The sequence below is a fragment of the Strix aluco genome, chromosome Z (genome assembly GCF_031877795.1).
Source record: "Strix aluco isolate bStrAlu1 chromosome Z, bStrAlu1.hap1, whole genome shotgun sequence".
Taxonomy (NCBI): Eukaryota; Metazoa; Chordata; class Aves; order Strigiformes; family Strigidae; genus Strix; species Strix aluco.
The window spans coordinates 70,523,587-70,543,782 of NC_133971.1; the positions used below are offsets into that span (position 1 = coordinate 70,523,587).

General features: G+C 38.4%; 1 protein-coding gene across 13 annotated transcripts in view; it reads right to left on the reverse strand.

The window, feature by feature from the left end:
- AOPEP (aminopeptidase O (putative)) overlaps positions 1–20,196 on the reverse strand; it is a 234,917-nt gene that overhangs the window by 175,809 nt on the left and 38,912 nt on the right. For all 13 annotated transcript variants that reach the window (XR_012621749.1, XR_012621750.1, XM_074813379.1 and 10 more), the window contains one exon: positions 19,677–19,925. Coding sequence is in view for 11 of the 13 variants with exons in the window: in XM_074813379.1 (XP_074669480.1) it covers positions 19,677–19,925 (249 nt within the window). In the remaining 2 variants the exon portion in view is untranslated. The remainder of the gene's footprint in view (positions 1–19,676; positions 19,926–20,196) is intronic.

Genomic DNA, 20,196 nt, shown 5'->3' on the forward strand with positions numbered 1-20,196 from the left:
TCATGCTGGAGTCTCCCAAAGATCATGGTCCAAACTCAGAACTGCAAAGGCCACCTTGACCAGCTTGCAGCCCGTTGCTGCTGAAACAGGGGAAAACCTCAGACCTAACATAGCAAGGGAACGTCAGAGCTTTGCTTAGAATACTAACAATGGATCATATCACAGAATCATAGAATTGTCTAGGCTGGAAAAGACCTTGAAGATCATCTAGTCCAACCATTAACCTAACACTGACAGTTCCCAACTACACCATATCCCTCAGCGCTGTGTCAACCCGACTCTTAAACACCTCCAGGGATGGGGACTCCACCACCTCCCTGGGCAGCCCATTCCAACACCTAACAACCCGTTCTGTAAAGAAATGCTTCCTAATATCCAGTCTAAACCTTCCCTGGCGCAACTTGAGGCCATTCCATCTTGTCCTATCACTTATTACTTGGTTAAAGAGACTCATCCCCAGCTCTCTGCAACCTCCTTTCAGGTAGTTGTAGAGGGTGATGAGGTCTCCCCTCAGCCTCCTCTTCTCCAGACTAAACAACCCCAGTTCCCTCAGCCGCTCCTTGTAAGACCTGTGCTCCAGACCCTTCACCAGCTTCATTGCCCTTCTCTGGACACACTCAAGTAATTCAATGTCCTTTTTGTAGTGAGGGGCCCAAAACTGAACACAGTCATCGAGGTGCAGCCTCCCCAGTGCCAAGTACAGGGGTAAGATCACTTCCCTGTCCCTGCTGGCCACGCTATTTCTGATACAAGCCAGGATGCCATTGGCCTTCTTGGCCACCTGGGCACACTGCTGGCTCCTGTTCAGCCGGCTGTCAATCAACACCCCCAGGTCCCTCTCTGACCGGCAGCTCTCCAGCCACTCCTCCCCAAGCCTGTAGCGCTGCTGGGGGTTGTTGTGGCCCAAGTGCAGCACCCGGCATTTGGCCTTATTGAAACTCCTACAGTTGGCCTTAGCCCATCGCTCCAGCCTGTCCAGATCTCTCTGCAGAGCCTCCCTACCCTTGAGCCGATCAACACTCCCACCCAACTTGGTGTCGTCTGCAAACTTACTGAGGGTGCACTCGATCCCCTCGTCCAGATCATCAATAAAGATGTTAAACAGGAGTGGCCCCAAAACCGAGCCCTGGGGGACACCACTCGTGACCGGCCACCAACTGGACTTAACTCCATTAACCACAACTCTTTGGGCCCGGCCATCCAGCCAGTTTTTTACCCAGGGAAGTGTGTGCCCATCCAAGACACAACCAGCCAGTTTTGCCAGGAGAATGCTGTGGGAAACGGTGTCAAAGGCCTTACTGAAGTCAAGGTAAACAACATCCACAGCCTTTCTTGCATCCAATAAGCAGGTTGCCCTGTCATAGAAGGAGATCAGGTTTGTCAGGCAGGACCTGCCTTTCATAACCCCATGCTGACTAGGCCTGATCCCCTGGTTGTCCATTATATGACTTGTAATGGCACTCACGATGACCTGCTCCATGACCTTCCCTGGCACCGAGGTCAGACTGACAGGTCTATAGTTTCCTGGATCCTCCTTTCTGCCTTTCTTGTAGATGGGTGTCACATTTGCCACCCTCCAGTCCAGTGGGACCTCCCCAGTTAGCCATGACTTCAGGTAAATCATGGAAAGCGGTTTGGTGAGCACATCTGCCAACTCCCTCAGCACCCTTGGGTGTAACCCATCTGGTCCCACAGACTTGTGTGCATCCAAGTGGTGTAGCAGGTCTCTGACCACTTCCTCTTCAACTGTGCTGACGTCAATTTGCTTCCCCTCCCCATCTCCCAGCTCATGAGGCTGGGTGTCCAGGGAACAGCCAGTTCTACTGCTAAAGACTGAGGCAAAGTAGGTGTTGAGCACCTCAGCCTTTTCCTAGACCTTAGTTACCATGTTTCCCTCTGTATCCAATAGAGGGAGATTTTCCCTAATTCTCCTTTTGCTGTTAACGAATTTATAGAAACATTTTTTATTATCCTTAACAGCTGTAGCCAGGTTGAGCTCTAGCTATGCTTTGGCTCTCCTGATGTTCTCCCTGCATAGCTTCACTACATCTTTATAGTCTTCATGAGAGACCTGGCCCCTCTTCCAAAGGCAATTGATTCTCCTTTTGTTCTTGAGATCCAGCCAAAGGTCCCTGTTTAGCCAGGCCGGTCTCCTTCCCCTCCTGCTTGTTTTTCAGCACACGGGAACAGCCTGCTCCTGTGACTTTAAGACTTCTCTCTTGAAGTATGTCCAGCCTTCCTGGACTCCCATATCCTTCAAGGCAGCCTCCCAAGGGATTTTGTCAATCAGTCTTTTGAACAGGTCAAAGTTTGCCCTCCGGAAGTCCAAGGTGGCAGTTTTACTAACCCCTCTCTTTGTTTCTCCAAGGATGGAAAACTCAATCATCTCATGATCACTGCACCCTAGACAGCCTCCAACCTCTACTTCCCCCGCAAGCTCTTCCCTGTTCACAAGAAGCAGGTCCAGGAGGGCACCTCCCCTGGTCGGCTCAGTCACCAGCTGTGTGAGGAAGTTATCCTCCACACATTCCAGGAACCTCCTGGATTGTTCCCTCTCTGCTGTGTTGTGTTCCCAGCAGATACCCAGGAGGTTAAAGTCCCCCACAAGAACAACAGCAAGTGACCGCGAGATTTCTCCCAACTGTTTATAGAAAGCTTCATCCACCTCACTGCTTTGGTTGGGAGGTCTATAGCAGACTCCTACAGCAAGATCCGCTTTATTGGCCCTTAACCTACTCCAAACACTCTCAACCCCATTATCACTATACTTGATTTCTGAGCTCTCATAGCATTCTCTAACACACAGGGCCACTCCACCGCCTCTCCTTCCCTGTCTATCCCTCCTGAAGAGCTTGGAGACATCGATTGTGGCACTCCAGTCGTGTGAGGCATCCCACCACCTTTCTGTTATAGCTACTATGTCATAGTTCTTGTGCTGCATCACGGCTTCAAGCTCCCCCTGTTTGTTGCTCATACTGCGTGCATTGGTATAGATGCACTTGAGATGAGCTAATGAATCCAACACCTTTTTGTGAGTGTGGGCCACATTTCCTACCAGACCCTTCTCAGGTGCTTCCATGGTTCCTAAACATCTATCCCTTCTCTCAAATGAAGTGGCAGAGGGAGACCCCTCACCAGTCCACCATCCTTCAAGCTTTGGCATGCTTCCCTTGACCTTGTTCCTAACAGGCCCAGTTATCTCCCTGTCTCCCCTCATATCTAGTTTAAAGTCCTGTCAATAAGCCCTGCTAAGGGTTTATGAGACACTAAAGAAAGTTTTGGCTATTCTCTCTCATCAAGAGTAACTGAAATTTGACCTAGGCCCTTGGGAAGCTCCATGCTAGCAGATGTGGGGGCTGAGCAGAGAGAGAAACAGATTAACAAAATGTCAAAATGAAAAGGATCACTCTAAGGTGAAATAAGCTGCTGAACCCTATGAATTTGATAAAGCTGTCCTTCGGGAACGAAGTCTTCCAACCGACAGAATATTATGACAGCAAAGAAATAAGAATAGCAAATACAGGAAGTATAGGATCCAAGCCATTAAGCAAAGGAAGACTTAACTGAATGGTCATGATCAATGTTAGTACTGAATTACAAATACATGAGGAAAAGAGACTTAACTATACAACAGCATAGAGTTAGAGAGGGTGAATGTTATGAAAGTGAAAAAATAGACTTGCAGCAGCTGAAAGAATTGGGGAAAAAAATCCCGAGTACCAATGCTATTAAAAAAGATACCTTGAGATAAATTTTCAAAGAGGACAAGGATAAATAAGATCGAAAGCTAAATTGAGGTCTAGGAAGATAAAGTTACCTTGGTCAGAGGCAATAAGCATATCATAAAGTATTTGCAGAGGGTCTCAAAGTTAAAAAAATGAACAAACATAAATAAAACCCCAACTGTGATGAGAAAGGCATTCCTGCCTCCAAATTCATATACAGACAGAGCTTTTACCACCAGATTTTGTTTATGTAAGAGTTTACTGGAGAAATTGCATATTTTGAGGAACAGAAACAGCCCTAAAGCACTATAAAAGCATGAGATCCATATCCTCACTGCAAAGGAGTGTAGTGGTGAAGGCCTCATCTAACGCATATCCAACCACTTAGTACTCAATGAGAAAAAAATAGTAAGATCGTAACAATGATCTTACAAGCTCTGTTGGTGACCATGGAAGAGGAATTATACTTAATGACCAATAAATGATTCCACTAATTATAGAAGATGGCTGCGATGATGTTTCCTTCCTGCCAAGGATGTGTCAATATTAATACTGGTACTACAGACAAGCCAAAGTATGTATTTCGGAAGGCTTGTGAAGAAATGTGGAAGGAACACATGGTTACAAAAAAAATGATTCATTGCAGAGAAAGACCTAATCTTCATCACTTCATAGTCTATGTTCTAAATGTTCTGTCTGCATTATTTTGAGCTTATGCTATTTTTTCTTTTAATTTTTCTTTTTTTCCCAAGCTTTCTGGAAGGAGAAAAAAATAATCTTGAATATCTATCCCAGAGTAAACAATTCCCTATTTGTATTTCAAAAGATCTAAAAGCTTCTCTGTGTTGCTCATTTTAAATTACCTGACAATCACACTTCTGGAAAAACACCAAAATCAGCAGAAATTGTTCAACCCACAGACTAGGAGAAACAGAAATCTTACATGGAGTTCTGTTTGTAAACATTCTGTGGTCCTTCCACTTGCTTCACAATCAAGTTTTAGACTTGGATTTCCTGATATCAAAGCTTCTATTCTCAATTTTACTTTGCAGAAGAAAAAGGAATAATATGTAAAATAGGCCCCTTTAGCACCAGTTCATAGGAAATCCATTCAAACAAGCCCTTCTAGCAGAAGTGAGAACAAACATTGAAACAGTGCAAAAATACATACAAGGACTTTGAAAGACTTGTTTCATAGTTTTAGGCAGATTTTTGTTTTTATTCTTAATTAAAAGAACTTTTAGGTCAGTTTGTTTAAAAGCACCCAGAAAACAGGACACAAACTATTACTAATAACAATAATAAAAGATTCTAACAAATAGCAAAAGCAGTCAACACAGTACTGGGTTTCCTGCAATGGGCTCTGAACATGCTCATCTCCCTTGTCCACCACTTACTTCTGACACTTCAGAATGCCACCAAGGACCTTCAGATCCCTAAACAGCAATCCTCAGATGCAAACATTTCCCAATAAAGGCCAAAAGAATCCTTAAACAGGGTACTAGCTCAACCTTGAATTCTACAGATATTATATACTTACAGAAAACAAGTATAGCTGTGGTCTTCGCTTTGTAAAGCCAAAAGGAAAAGCACTCCACAGGAATTGTCTGGCAGGACTATGTGGTCCCTGCCCTAATTAGGTACTTTTGGAAGACCTTCTGCTTTACTGTGGCTTTTGGTCACTACACAAAATTAAAACAATAATAGCAGAAATAATATTCACGAAGTGGTACTGCAGCAACGTTTATCCTTCACTGGTGTCAAATACAGTTTAAGAGCCCAGAAAGAAATTTGCTATTTTTCATTAAGCCATGCAAAACACATCTACTGATACAGTTGTGCTTGGAATATGTTCACTAGCTACAACATTTTCTAGTTTGTTCCTTCACTGGTTCCTATGTCATTTCTCATTTCTATTTATTTTCCTTCATGTTATCACTGCTCAGCTAATCATCTATCTGTTCTTCCCAACATATTTATTTCACAACTATGCCTATACCTTTCTTCACAAAGCCTCCTGGTAGTTTCTATACACCTGCAGCTGAAAACCAGAGAAAGCCATCAATTTGGCCTCTGTCAGATCATTAAATAAAATGCACTCAGAACACAGTCTTTATGCACAGAACTGCCTGGCAGAAGGCCAGTATAGATGTACATAGCTACTATGAGTACCGGAGCCAGTCTGCGCTTGTTAGGACTGACATCACATGCCAAGTCTCCCTGCTCTTCTCAGCCAGAAAGCAGTGAGACACACTTAGCACAACATACACTGCAGTCAAGATAAGGAGAAGCAGTAAAAGGATAATCTCTACCTTCCCCCCCACCCCCCCCCACCCCCCATCTTTTCTTCCATGGATGAAAAGCAGTGCAACAAATTACTAGCCTTGCAGTACAAATGGGCAGGCAGTCTCAACATAGCCTTTCATTCCCCTGCCCCTGTCCTAAGGATGCCTGTAACTGACAGATGTAGTAGAAAATCCCATTTCTGTTCCCTGTTTTTATTTGATAGACAAAAAGTGCTCAAGGAAAAGAAGTTTAATTGCTGTGTTCATGGAAAGTGACTTTGTGCACAACTGACTACTGGCCCAACACAGACTAAAACTGTCTAAAGCATAGATAAGAGTGAATTTCTTCCCCTTCCAGAGTCTGATTTTTGTGTACTGAGCTCTAAACTCTCAGGTAAGTAATCTTGATTTGCACAAGATCTCCTATTGTCAACAATATCACAATATACCTCATAAAAATTAGGAACTGCATTTAATACCTCATCTTCATCAACAGCTAAAAAGCCCAAATATTTACAAGAGTACCTACATCTATGTTTTTTAGGATTTAGCCGTAAAATTTTAAGTTTCATAGACAAATTATGATCTCATGCACATGGGACAGATCTACCCAGAACTTCATGGAATTACACCAGCATTACAGGGACCATAACATTCACTGTGGTACATTCAAAATAAGAAAATCATCAGCTGCATATATTACCTGGTTGCTGAGGTTGTAATTGTAATAGCAAAAGCAAACTGCTTCCTTGAACACATTATTTGGAAAACTGAATCAAAAATATCAGCACAGATTTAAAATAGATTAAACAATAAACCACGTCATGGGTATGGGGAAGGAACAGAATTTGCACTTGTTTAGCAATGAACAGTTGTAAAATACTGGTGAATTAAACTACTTTTACATTATTGCCAAATAATTACATGTTCTAAAATAGATAACTGGTCTTTGGCTAATGGCTTCATTTTTCTTCCAGCACTACACATGAACACTCATTGTACAACTGGAGAAGGGAGAGTGGGGAGGATGGTTTTGGTTGGTTTTTAATTTTTTGAGGGAGAAGGAGGGGTAGAGGCAGAACGGAAGAAATTAAAGCTATTTTTCTTGTCTAAGACTATACTGCTGGTTCAGTCGGAGATCAGCTTACATCACCAGAAAGATAAAAAGACTTAGAAAAATAGACATGATAGACACCTTTAGACCTAGTCAATAATGAAATGTCCAATACCATAATTCTACTGCACCTGCAATGATTTCTCAGTGGAACAGGAAACCAAAAAATAAGTTGAAGAATACATCTCTTCATTCAACCAAACCAACCAGTAAAATCAACGTTAGATGAGAAAAACTAGTACCACTTAACCTAGGAAAAAAACAACTACTAGCCCCACTCACAATGGCTGATACGCAAAATTTATTTGAACTAATCATGCTGCAGGAGAACTTTGTTGGCACCAAAAATCATTTCCAAAAGCTTAACCACATTCTGAAACAATTTCTAAACAAGTATGATAAATAAATCAATTGCCATACTGAAAAAACATTCCATATAAGATGACACCACAGGTGATAAGATTAATACTAGATCCTCTGTCACTAAAGATCCCATCTCCTACCCCCAATTATTTTTAATGTACTTAAACTTCTACATGTGGAATTTGCATTTTCCAGGATTAGAGGTAATAATGAAAATGCTTCTGGTGGTTTTTTTTTAAAAAAAAGAGTTAAAAAAAAGGAAGCACTATACATTATTTCAATTAAAGACTGATTTTTGTTAGTACTAGCAGCCCAGAAGTTTGGAGTACGCATTTCAAACTTGGCAGATAGCTAGTACTTACTAGTACAAACAAGAAATGGTTGAAAAGGCTGACGCAATGTTAGAACACTGGGCTTGGGTCCAAATGACATGGACTCAGTTCCTTACTTAAGCCTGGCATGGGACGAGAGAGGAAAAGGGAATTAGGAAATTGTATGTTGCTTTGAAAGATGCCCCTGTAATATATCTTACAGACCCCAAAAAGCTATTTAAAATAAGAATACATTCCTACTGCTTCCCAGGATTTTCTGAAAACAAAATATTTTAATTGTTGAAAGGCTCTCAAAATACCATGGCAACATAAATGAGTCATACAGGTAACATAGAGGGGGAGGTGTCATTTGTCACTGAACATAAAAACCAAAGCAGTAGCACAGGTAAAAGCAACAAAGGCTTGGAATCTCAGAAAAAGAGTCAAGTTTGAAGAGACCTCTTTTCACCACCTCCTAGGATAGAGGTTCCACAAGCTCCCTGAACTACCTGTTTCAGTGCTTCACCATGATCATTGTGAAAACTCTTTTCCTTACAACTAGTCTGAATTTCCTCACTGCAACTTGTGAATGTTGCGTCACATATTTTCCCAATGCATCTCTGAGAGGACCATGACTTTGTCTTTTCTGTGACCACTCCTTCAGGTAGTAGGAGATAGCAATTAAGAGTCTTATTTAGTCTTGTCATTTCCCAGGCTAAGCAAATCTAGCACTATCAGCCTCTTCTCATACAACATATGTTCCTACCTGCTAATAATCTTAGTGGGTGCCTGATGGACTCTATCCAGTTTGTCAGTATCTCTGTCATGATAGGCAGCCCAAAACTGGGCACAGTGTCATGTCCCAAGTGTAGAGAAGACTGTTGCCCTAGGCTAGGAGTGGGTGGGTGAGTGGAGCAGAAGCAAACCAAAATTATCTACTCAACTGTCTGTGACTATCCAAAAAGGATCCCTGGCCAGAAGCAAAAGATGGAGTTTAGGATGATCGCTCTACTCTCAATGACTGGATTTGGTAGTTTTTGCTCAGTAACATCACTGTTTTGTAGGAACATGAATTTTCTCAGTCTTCTCTGATGTAGTCACCAGCAAGTACTCAAACTATTACTCATATGAGAAAAGGCTTATGGATCCTTAAATCAGTCTCGTATGGAAATTTCTGTACAGATGAACATGATGTAGCACTGGGACCACCTAATAAAATTCTATGTTATCTTCCAATTCTATTCTTCTCTTCCAATCTACAACTTTTCTGACACATTCCTTCCTATATCAAATCCTTATCTTTAAGACTATCTTTCATTTTCCTCTCCCTTTATCAAAAACAAAGAAAAGGAAAGGAAAACGGAGCCATCCGTTTGTTTGCATAATTTTGGTGCTTTTTTGTTTAAACTTGAAACAAAGGTTGCAGTGAAAAAACTGACACTAGAACCTGGCAACTGGTGCTAAAATAAAGCAGCATGCACAGATTTAATAATTTCTATGCACTTTCTTTTACTTTGAGCATCATTGGTCTTGCAGTCTGCATTTAAAATCTAAAATCTATTACCTGATTCAGGTTCTTCCCAGGTGGGGCTGGTAAATTTCCAACTACTAGGGGTTATGATAAACAGACTAAGAAAACTTCACGTACCTGGTGTGGCAAGTCAGATCAGAGATAATCGCATGACAGAAGTCTGTGGCTGCTTTGAACACTGCCTTTCTTTAGGCCCTTTTCAAATTAAGCTTAGGGCTTCAAAACAATTGGCCACAATAAAGTATCTTCTTTCTTATCACTTATAGCAAATACAATGCAAAATCTATTTATATGACTCAGAAACCCAAATGAAACATTGTAATACCGCTGATTGTGAATACAATATTAATTGTGAATACAATAGTAGACTATTTTATTACTGATCTGCAACAAAAAAAATCTTTTTCCATCATCTTGTGCAGCTCTATTGGTAGGAGAAAAAAGTTGAGTAGAGATAAAGTAGGATACAGAGAGCAGAACTCATTCTGAAAATTAGTTTCAAAATCTCAAAACCAGAGTTCAATAATGACAATTAATTACTGTTTTCATCTCTGCATATTCATCTCTGTATACACAGGTCACTTTTGAGGGAGAAGAATACTCTTACTTTCTAAATGCCTTGCAACTCACAACAAAGTAAGTCATTAGTATTACCCACACACATATATACATGCACATATATGAAGGGCAAGCATGGATATATATGATTAGGCATACATATATATAATCTGTGTAATTTATAACAAATATAATACGCATAAACATATGCCTGCCTCTCATATATGTGTGTACAATACATACACACACACATGCTTTTCCTGAGCCAAACCATCTTATGCCAGCTTTAAACTGGGAACAAGTCTTTACAGACAGTTATAAACCACTGAAATACAAGTTTATATTGGAAATGTTTAGGCATCCTTAACTATAAAGATGCTAGTAGGCTCTGCAATAATTCCAATCCTAGAATTTAATAACATGCCATTACTAATCTACAGTAGCATCAAAAAAGCCCCATTTACTCTTCAGTTACTACAAGAAGAAATGACATTTTTTGGTAGCTAAAGCCAAGAAAGAGGGAGGGAAAGAAGAGGGAATTGCCTCATGTTCCAAATGGGACATTTTACAAGGTTTATTCTAGACAATGTAATGTTTATTTTGCTCATTTGAAGTAAGTGAATTTCTGTATAGAGCCAATTTTAAGAATGCTTATTTAATAAATAAAGACACATATTTTTGAGTGCTTCGCTAACCACAGTGGAGGTCCTACTTCTTCAATAAACTCAGATACAAGTTTCACTGGTCAAAAGACCTTTTAACAATTCATGTGCCGTACAGCAAAAGAAGCAAATGATTTTTGAACTCCTAAAGCGATATTCCTTATTCATCTCATAAAATTACAAATGGTAACTATTTAAAGTTGCATATTTGAAGCACAAGTAAATTCACATGTTCTAAAACATGCCTTTTGTTTTCATTTTGGTCAGTAATCTGTGACTGAGATGTTATCTTCCTGTGGTACTATCCAAGTGAAGCATCTTAGGTAAATATTGTACTTTGTCTTCTAAAAGCACTAAGAAAGCTCTACGGAAAACTACCAGAAATGCCAATGAAACCCCCCTGATACAGTAGAATACACATCTGGCTTGTTTATTAACATATTCCATAGCATAGGCTCACTTTAGGTATTTATTATGAGGAAGGCAGGTTTCAGAACTCCAGATGAGACTGGGGGTTAGTCGCAGGGGTTGGAGAGTGAGTCGTTTCTGTTTTGAAACACAGATGTAGTTTGCACATGCAAAGCTTGATGATTTGTGTCCTCTAAGGTGGCCCAAAGGCAGGACAATAGGTTTCAGAGACTTATCATCATCCTTACCATCATCAATGATACTCAAGCAAGACAGTTTTACCACTGTTTCACCACTTTTATCATTTTTTTACCATTTTATTATATTTTATAAAAAAAGAGGAGCAAATAGTACTGTTCTCAGTTTACCTACTAAAATTTGGAGATAGCCGCTTTCTAGATTAGCAATGTTAGTCTTTCTGCCAGATAGCACAGCAAATGCATGACTGAAGCAACAGATGTCGCATCAGAGACAGCTCTGATGCAATACTGTGAATTCAGCTTCTACACTCTGCATCCATGAAAAGGCAGCAATCTTGTAACTGAAAGCAAGTCAAGACTGACAGATTGATATAATACATAGGCAACAAGATCATACATGGATCTAATTGGGTTTTGATGAATGTCTCTGAGGTCTATGAGTGGTCTAGCACAGACTGCTGGTTTCAATTCAAAATTCAGTTTCAGAGCATGGAATTTACATTACTGTAGAGCCTTTTCAATCTACCTTAAACTGCAGTACTTGCTTCCACAGTTTTAGTAGACTACTAATTTGTTTTCTGGTTTATGCTGTTGCTACTGGAAGGAAAACAATATACACTCTTGCACAGATGTTACACTGAGATATCACACTAAAGGAAAAGGACACGTCATCTGAACTGTGGTGGTTAGACAAGCCATTTGAATAATCTCCCTTTAGGGATTAAGTATAAAAGCAGCTATTGCTGTGTAAAAAGGATGGTGAAAAAAGCCAAAGTCAATTTTTATTCTTCATAGCCTGAAATGCTATTTCATGAACCTGTCAGATTGTGAAACACAAGCCTAAGATGAAAAACAAATTCAAAAGCAAGGGTTTAACTGTGTATTAGTGCATATCATTTTTTGCACATTCAAGCACAAAAAACCAGAAGTGCATGGTTTGCAGATGGCTGGGTGTTTAGTCACTGGGGAAAAACAAAAACAAAAAAACCCCAACAAACCACCATATTTAAAATATGTATATATCCCACAGATTAAAGAATCAAAGCTTCCCCTATCATAGTCTCATGTCTTATACTTAAAATATGTAGTTGCCAGAACATCAACTGCCTTTTATTTTTATGGTGTCATAAGACATAGTGCAAAACAATTTGGCTGTTAGGTGGTGGGAGAAGATAAATAGTCAATAATAACAAAAAAATTACTTGTAGCAGGTAACTTTTACATCCTACTTTGTCACGGTCAAAGTGCTTAACCTTTATTCTCCCGTTTCTCAGTGCACTACAGCAGTCAAACATAACTGGTGTCAGTGAAGATACCAATATAAAACCAGACAGTATCTGGCTTAAGAAGCTACCTTATAAAAAACTTGAAATGTTTCTTAAAAAGAAGCAGCCATTTTATTTTCCAGTGCTATTCAAAGCACATGATGGTCTATTTGCCAAGCTATAATTAAAGAACTCTATTTTGTAAGTACTTATTTTCAAGAAACTAAAGAGAAAAAAAGAGCTATTGAAGGTAAGAAATCTCTTTGCTTTATTAATCTTTTAAATATAATTCTGAAGGGGAAAAAGGATGTGCTCTTATGAATAATCAGTCTTATTTCTGATATTTGCTTAAAGTAATAATATTCCTCCTACTGTACCCATTTTATGAAATGATAAAAAACAAATTTTGCCTTCCAACAAGAAACGAACTTGTTTTATTTTCTTTGCAGGGTTACATTCAAAGGAATATCTGTTAAGAGCTAATACACCAACAAGGCAGCTCAGCCCATTAGTAAGGAAATACATTGTGTCCTAAGTACTCCAAATCCTGTTTTGATCCCAAAATGACAACCAAATGAAGGACTGTGATTGCAGTGGCAGCAAATTACAGTTCAGGGTCCAGATAAGAGTCAGAAAATGTTCTCAATCTCTTAAATACCACCAAATTCATATGCATGTGTTGTACAGCCACATACTCTGAATTACTGCTATCACAGCTAAAACTGCAACCCAGATGAATTTTGAATAGCTTTATTTTCTTGAAATAGTAAAGCAGTGCTTCAGCAAAAGTAAAAATTATTAAATTGCTACCTGTCAGCAGATTAATATTAGTTTCATTAAAATTGTAATTAAATTCTATAGCACTAAAAACTGTACCTAAATTTGAGGAAGGAAAGACTGAAGTAAAATATAATGAACTGGATGTTTAAGTGGCTGGAAGACAGATCCAAGATCTCTTTGAAATCAAAACTGACTGTAGGCTATAGCCTGTATAGCCTGCAGTGAATTTTGAATATTATGACATCCAGGACTGACCATCTTTCTGGTATTAAAAACAAAAACATTTCAAATAGATACCCAACTTTTTCTCTCTTTCAAAAAATCTCCCCAACTAGTATCACATTTTCCCCTCTGCATTCCTCAAGGCAAATCTCTGGAGCCCCTTTGCTAAACATACATATATTGAATTGTTATTTACAGCAGCATTGCAACAGAGTGTGTGAGACTAGCAAACACACCAAATATCTACCAGAACAGTTACTATTCAAAAGGAATCCCATGCAAATCAGAGTGAATCTCTTTATTTATAACTCTCTATGACAGTCTTTGTACAACAGACAACATGGATTTCATAGGTAATTTCCACAATACTAAAATAAACAATATTTACTTATTTGTGTGTGATTTACAAAATACGTAACTTTCCAAACAAAAAAAATGCCAACTGGAAAAACTGCCTCTCGAAAAAACATTGGTAATTTGCATCCTTTCTTAAGCATACTCAGCATAGGTGCTCATCTAAAACAGGATGAAAAACAGAAGCTAGGGTTAAAAAAATGGTTTGTACTCAATCCTGTTTTAGCACTTCTCTTTGCATTGATGAATGGATTTCCTTGTATTTTCAGGCAAACGTCCTGCTTGAGTCTTTAACTTAGAAGCACAAGAAAGACAGATACAGTTTCCTCCTAGGTGGACTTCACTATGGATTTCAAGCTCCAAATTCTATTTAGAAAAAAACATTGGCTGTGTATCACAGCACCACTACTTGCAAATATTTCCAGGAAGTCTAACTGCAATAGCTTTTCCTTTTTCTTTAAATTGAAATCACATTAAAGATACTTGCATCATTAAATCAAATTTCACTTATGTTTAACCAAGTCATGATCCTGCCAACAAATATACTAAGACACAAGTATGGTTTCTGAATGAAAAGAAATGGACATTTGTATGTAAATTTCAGGGTATGCAAAACCATTTGCAGAATCAGGAATTAAAATCTCAGGAAATTTGCAGTCTCTCATATAAAAAAAAAATCAAAAGAAAAAACTACCACACACACAAGCAAACAAGTACGCAAAATTCAATTTAAGATTCTCCACTACACATGAATAAAAAAAACAGGTAAAAAAGCAAATTAAATTTTTCTTTCTCCAGACATCATACTTTTACTTTTCAATTTAATTTTTGTAGATGGTTATTTCTGTCTGGATAACCAACTAGTGATATGTAAAAAGTAGACTATGGAGAGTTCATGATTAAGTATTACTCTTGCAAGTCAAATTAACACAACTGAAAATGTTGTGCAAAAAAGTTTATACAAATGTATACCCTGACAAAAGGCTTCTACAGCCAAGGCAAACAGTCAATCACAGTTCTGCAAGACTGAACAATACAAAAGACTCACATTTAGGTTTGACACTTGGATGTTTTCCAATAGTTCTGGCTGATTTTACTATAGACATAGCAGTTGTTGTTGGAACACTGCAGTTGGCTACAGAAGCACAGATCAAAGAGGCTGCTTGAGCTTCCTCCCCCACCCCCCTTTAGTTTTTGGGTCAGGGTTTTTTTTCTTCTCTTCTCCCTTTTCAATTTTAAAAGTTAACAACCTTAGTGACATGGCCTGGATAGACTCAAGAATTCTGCTGATATACCATGTTTTGAAGAAAGGGATATTCTTTCCTCTTAAAATACCAAAGACCATTTACATGAGAGGAGAAAGAGTGACTAAGACCTTTATAAATAGGAATTGAAAGCTGGGTTGCTAAATCCTTATTTAGCCAACTATACAAGTTGACCTGATTTACAAATATGCCAAGCATCCTCTATGTTTCTTTTATCAAACACCATTTGGGTTTCAAGGGTGTCCAGCACACTTGAAAATAAGGCCACTGATTTTAGAGCCTAAATAGGATTCAAACAACCTAACATAGGGATCCTGTTTTGAAAATGTCAGTATCTTGCTCAGAAGTTCTTTGGTTCCCCTTACTTGATAGCTCTGCTGGGCAAAATTGCTTGCAGGAACAGCCAAACTAGGTAAAACCAGAGGTCCATCTATCCATTATGCCGTTTTCAGCAGTTACTAGTACTAAGTGTTTAAGGAAAAACTAAGAGCATGGTACATACCAAGTGACACTTTTCTCATCATACTCTTCCAGCTCCCAGCAACATGTGATGTGACTAGTAAAGTTATTGACATATAGAGCTTGGCAAAGAATTTTTCGTTGTGCTAGTACTTACTACAAAACTAGTACATCTAAAGTACATTCATTCAAACAGAAACAGAAGTAATCTTATGTTATTTAAACTGCATGCTGGAAACAAAAAACTTTGAAGACCATTGTTTTTAAAAAAGTTTTAACTCAATGCAAACCCAGGTTTACAAGCCCCAGGTGAGTAAAATAAACACCAGAACATTTGCTGTGAAGAAGCATAAAGATGGTAAGCAGTTTCTATGGCTTTAGAAACACAAGAAATTGCTGTGACTGTGAAAGACGCTTAGTGGTTATCAAGGAAAAAATTACTTCCATGGACAAAATAAAAAAAAGAGGACACGCAATTAAATACTGCAAGAAAAGTCAAGGTTTCAAGCACAGGTGCAGGTAGTACAAAAAGTTAAGAGTCTCTGTATTTGAAAGAATGTTTTTTCTTGGGGAATGAAAAAGAACAAGAACAAGGAATTCAGAGCCTCCACAAAACGAAAGGAAGCTGAGTTGTAGGTCAGTGGGAAGACATTTTGAAACACTAGGTTTTCAAATATAATCAACAAAACTGGACTGGGAATGAACTGATTTGAAGAGCGTGAACAACCAGGGAACACACAGACCTTATTCTTTATTTGAAGTCTTTCGGCCAGCTTTTTTCAGGTGAGCAACTACCGGCTCACATGAGAGCATTTGCCACTGTGAAGTAACTCTGCTATTTAAATGCCAATGGAGTTGACAATTCTTCATCATCAACAGTACCAAAATATGGTACTACTTCTAATCTCCTGCTTTTAATGTCTTAGCTGTCTGAGTACATGAATGATGTGCACCATTCAGTGCAGTGTGAGGTCAGGGATCTCTTCCATGAACAATCTAATTAGGAGGTCTATAGACTTTGCAGTCTGACACACTTCCCTACTCCTTTCCTTCCAGTTCACTCCCTTCTGTTAGTGAGAGAACTTAAAATCTGATTATTAAGTGCTGTTAGGTGTTTATGAGACTCTCAGAATTCTACAGAAAGCACTGAATCTCTGGCTTGTAAGCTATTCAAATTTGGTTCACAATGCCTTATCCCATTAATTTATGTACAGTTGAACATAACATCACCAACAAAGACATGTACGCCAAGTTCTTCTTTTACAGGCATGAATTTGGGAGAAGCTATACTGAATCACTTGAACTAAAATAGTGTAAAATGAAGAGAGAGTGCAAAATTAAATACTCTAGCTTCAAAGATCTGCAGGAAGCAAAAGGGGATGATTGCAATTATTATATACAGTCAAGATCCCATTCCCATACAGTGGTCCATAGCAAATTAAAAACCAGTATGAGATGTACAGAAAACACAAGTTAAAAGAATATACTTTCAACTAGAGTTTTTCTTATAAAGCATCCGTCAGGCTTCAAGAGAAATGCAGCTGACGTCCAGTAGTGGCTACTGGAATAGACAGCTTAAAATGCCTAATTAGGTCACGCTATGCAAGAACTGTCATCATTTCATACCAGTCTAAGATGTTGGAGAAACATCCCTCTTAAGTAAAGGGAAGTATTTTGGGATATAAAAAACACAGTAAGTATTGGCTAATGAGGAACAGACAAAGAAATGTGCCAAACTCTGTAAAGACCCAATACTTCAGATAATGACTAAAATTTATGACTGCTTCCGTCCCTGGCAGACAATTAGGAATACAATTAGAATTCTCAAAACAACAGCCCCTTTGTGCTGGCATGCTGTGTTATGTTTATACTGCTACAGATAGACTAGAAGATTAAAAAATAAATACTACAGCACCCTTTTTAACCCAAGATAATAGCTAACTTTTTTTTTAATGTGGGTTTGGACATGGTTTCACACATAGCTTATTCTTAACTGAAGTAATTTAGGTAATTATCATTGCATGCACAGGAATTAACCATTTAAGTAACTTGCTATACACATAGAAGACTGTTTGAAAAATCACACAAAACAAGAACAAACGAGCTATTATGAGTCACTTAATAATTTCCTTTGCTGTCCAAATACAGCTTGACATTTAAACAGCTTAAATTGTTCCTTTATTTCAATTTTGAAAAATTTCAATGTGCTTGGCTTTATGAACTGTTGAATGAAAAGCATCAGGAAGTATGCATGCCCTTTCTTTCGTCCTTTACTTACATTGAATGATATGGATCACTTGGAACTGACAGTGGTTAGAAGTATAGGGAAATGAAAGCATATGTTTTTCTCATCTCCTTCACAAAGAAAGCACAATTACAATATTCTGAACACGCAACCTGGACTCAGATAACCACAGATGGTTTTGCAACAGAATACCCTGCAGGCATCTTCTCCCTATAAATTCTGGGAAAGGTACATGCAGGGGAAGCTCTGACAATTTCCCAAATAGCAGCAGCATATAAACAACTGAATCTTGAAGATTCTTCCTACTGTGTGCCGTCATTTTGGCCTAGACATCTCTCTCCCCTTTCTCTTTCATTTTGTACTATTTGTGCATCTTGCCCTTCATGGTTCTACTGATCACTGCTCTTATCACACAGCTAAGTAAAACGGCAAGTTTCTTCCTCAATTACAGTGATGATCCATAAGGACCTGTGTCAACCTTTCAGTACCGTGCCTTTGAAGACAGAGAAAATTGCTAAGCAGCTCTACCAATTTCATATGGCTTCAAAAACATGGTACAGAACATCACACCTCCAAACCACTATGCAAAGAATCAGAGAATATAGTCTGTGGTAGGTGCCCAAAGCAACCAGGACTGGTGTAAATTTCTTGGTGCTTTCATTTAAGAGTTCACTGAGCAAAAAACGATCACTGAAAACTCAGTAACCAGTACAAGGTATCCACAAAGCAATGAGGCTTATATGACAGAGGAGGGTCACTGAATGCTAAGTTTTAAATATTATAGATCTTCATAAAAACAAAACAAAGTAAACTTACACTAAAAACTATACAATATTATTACATGTCAGCATAATTTTATACTTTTATCCCTATGGAGGACCGCAAGAGGAAAGGTGTAGAAAAAGATCTATGTAAATAAGAAACAAAACATGGTTTCTTATTTCATTAATTATACAGTTTGTAAAAAGAAATAAAATTCTGATTCATCTAAGCACTTGGACTGGCAATTTGTGCAATTTGTTGGAGTTGCTTCAGATATCAAACCTACTCGACAACTGCCCCAAGAGCTCCAAAATACAAAACCAACAGTCCAGGAATACACCATGCCTTTCAGTCCTCATCCTTCTAACAGAGCTTTGCTTTTAATTCTTCCCTAGGATGTTTTGTTCATCTGCCTAAATGAATCCACTCTACTGTTAGCACTAGGCAAACAGTGAATAAAAATAGGGTTTCATCCTCTGTTATTAACAAATGTTATCTTATTACCAACTTAAAAATATGTATATTTTTAAGAAAAATAAAAAGAAAATAGGGAATTTCAATTGCTAGGCATTGTCTTACAACTAATAAAGCTAAAATTCTACTGTCACTGCACAACTGGAAATTATACTGTAAAACCAAAAATACTTAATTAAGCTTTTTATTCTCCACAATTCCATGAAAAGTTGATAATGTAATTCTTACAGTTTGCCTTACTCAGCTTCCAAAGACCAGTGTTTGACTAGAAACTTGTAAATCACAAAAGGTTTATGAATAAACTCTAGATCTGGATTTTAACATGCTCTTGTTCTGTCAAGACATAATGGTAAAATCAACTCCAGAAGAAAACATGACAAAATGTTAGCAGCATCAATTATTTAAATGAATAGAACCAAGAAAAGAACTTCAGTTTGGCAAATGAGGAAATTCAGACCCACATGTTTAATGGGCTTGTATTTTCCTTCTCTGAGCCATTAAAACTAAAATTAAAGATCATAGCACAAAGGATGCAAACAAATCTACCCACATGAAGCCAGAACTAGAGTTCTAAGTTTGGTTTACAAAAAATAGCACAGCAACTTTATATTGATAGCAATTTGACACTGTTAACTACCTGACAAAAAGGAGTCGAACAAAACACAGGAGATAGACACTAAGAAGTTTCTTTACCTGGCCATTCCCAGGCTGGAAAAGTTGGAAGGAACTATCAAAACATCAAGCCTGGAAAAGGGGTGAGTACCCAGTGTGGTGTAAGCAGCTGAGAGGCACTGAGGAATTAACTGAAGCAAATGTTCTTTGCAGTGTTCCATAAGGCAGCAGGGAGCAAAGACTCTATAAGGAATGACTGCCTGCAACCTGGCAGCAGGATTTTGGAAACGGCAGGGATATTCCACATGACCACAGATTTCTTCATGCCACCTGACAATAACAAAGAAAAAAAAAAAAAGGGAGAAAAAATAGTTTAATGTAATACCAGAAATGTGCACAATTGAGCATGCTAAGACAAGGATATTCTCTAGATATCAGAATGGCAGAGTTAGTTTGCATAAATCCAACTAATTTGTAGTCTCACACTGTTCACACATGTGCAGCACTGTGAAAACACTCGTTATTATATGTCTGAGTAGAACTGATAAAGTTAATCATAACAAAAAAAACCTAGTCAAACTTTTTTTTTTATAATAGATAT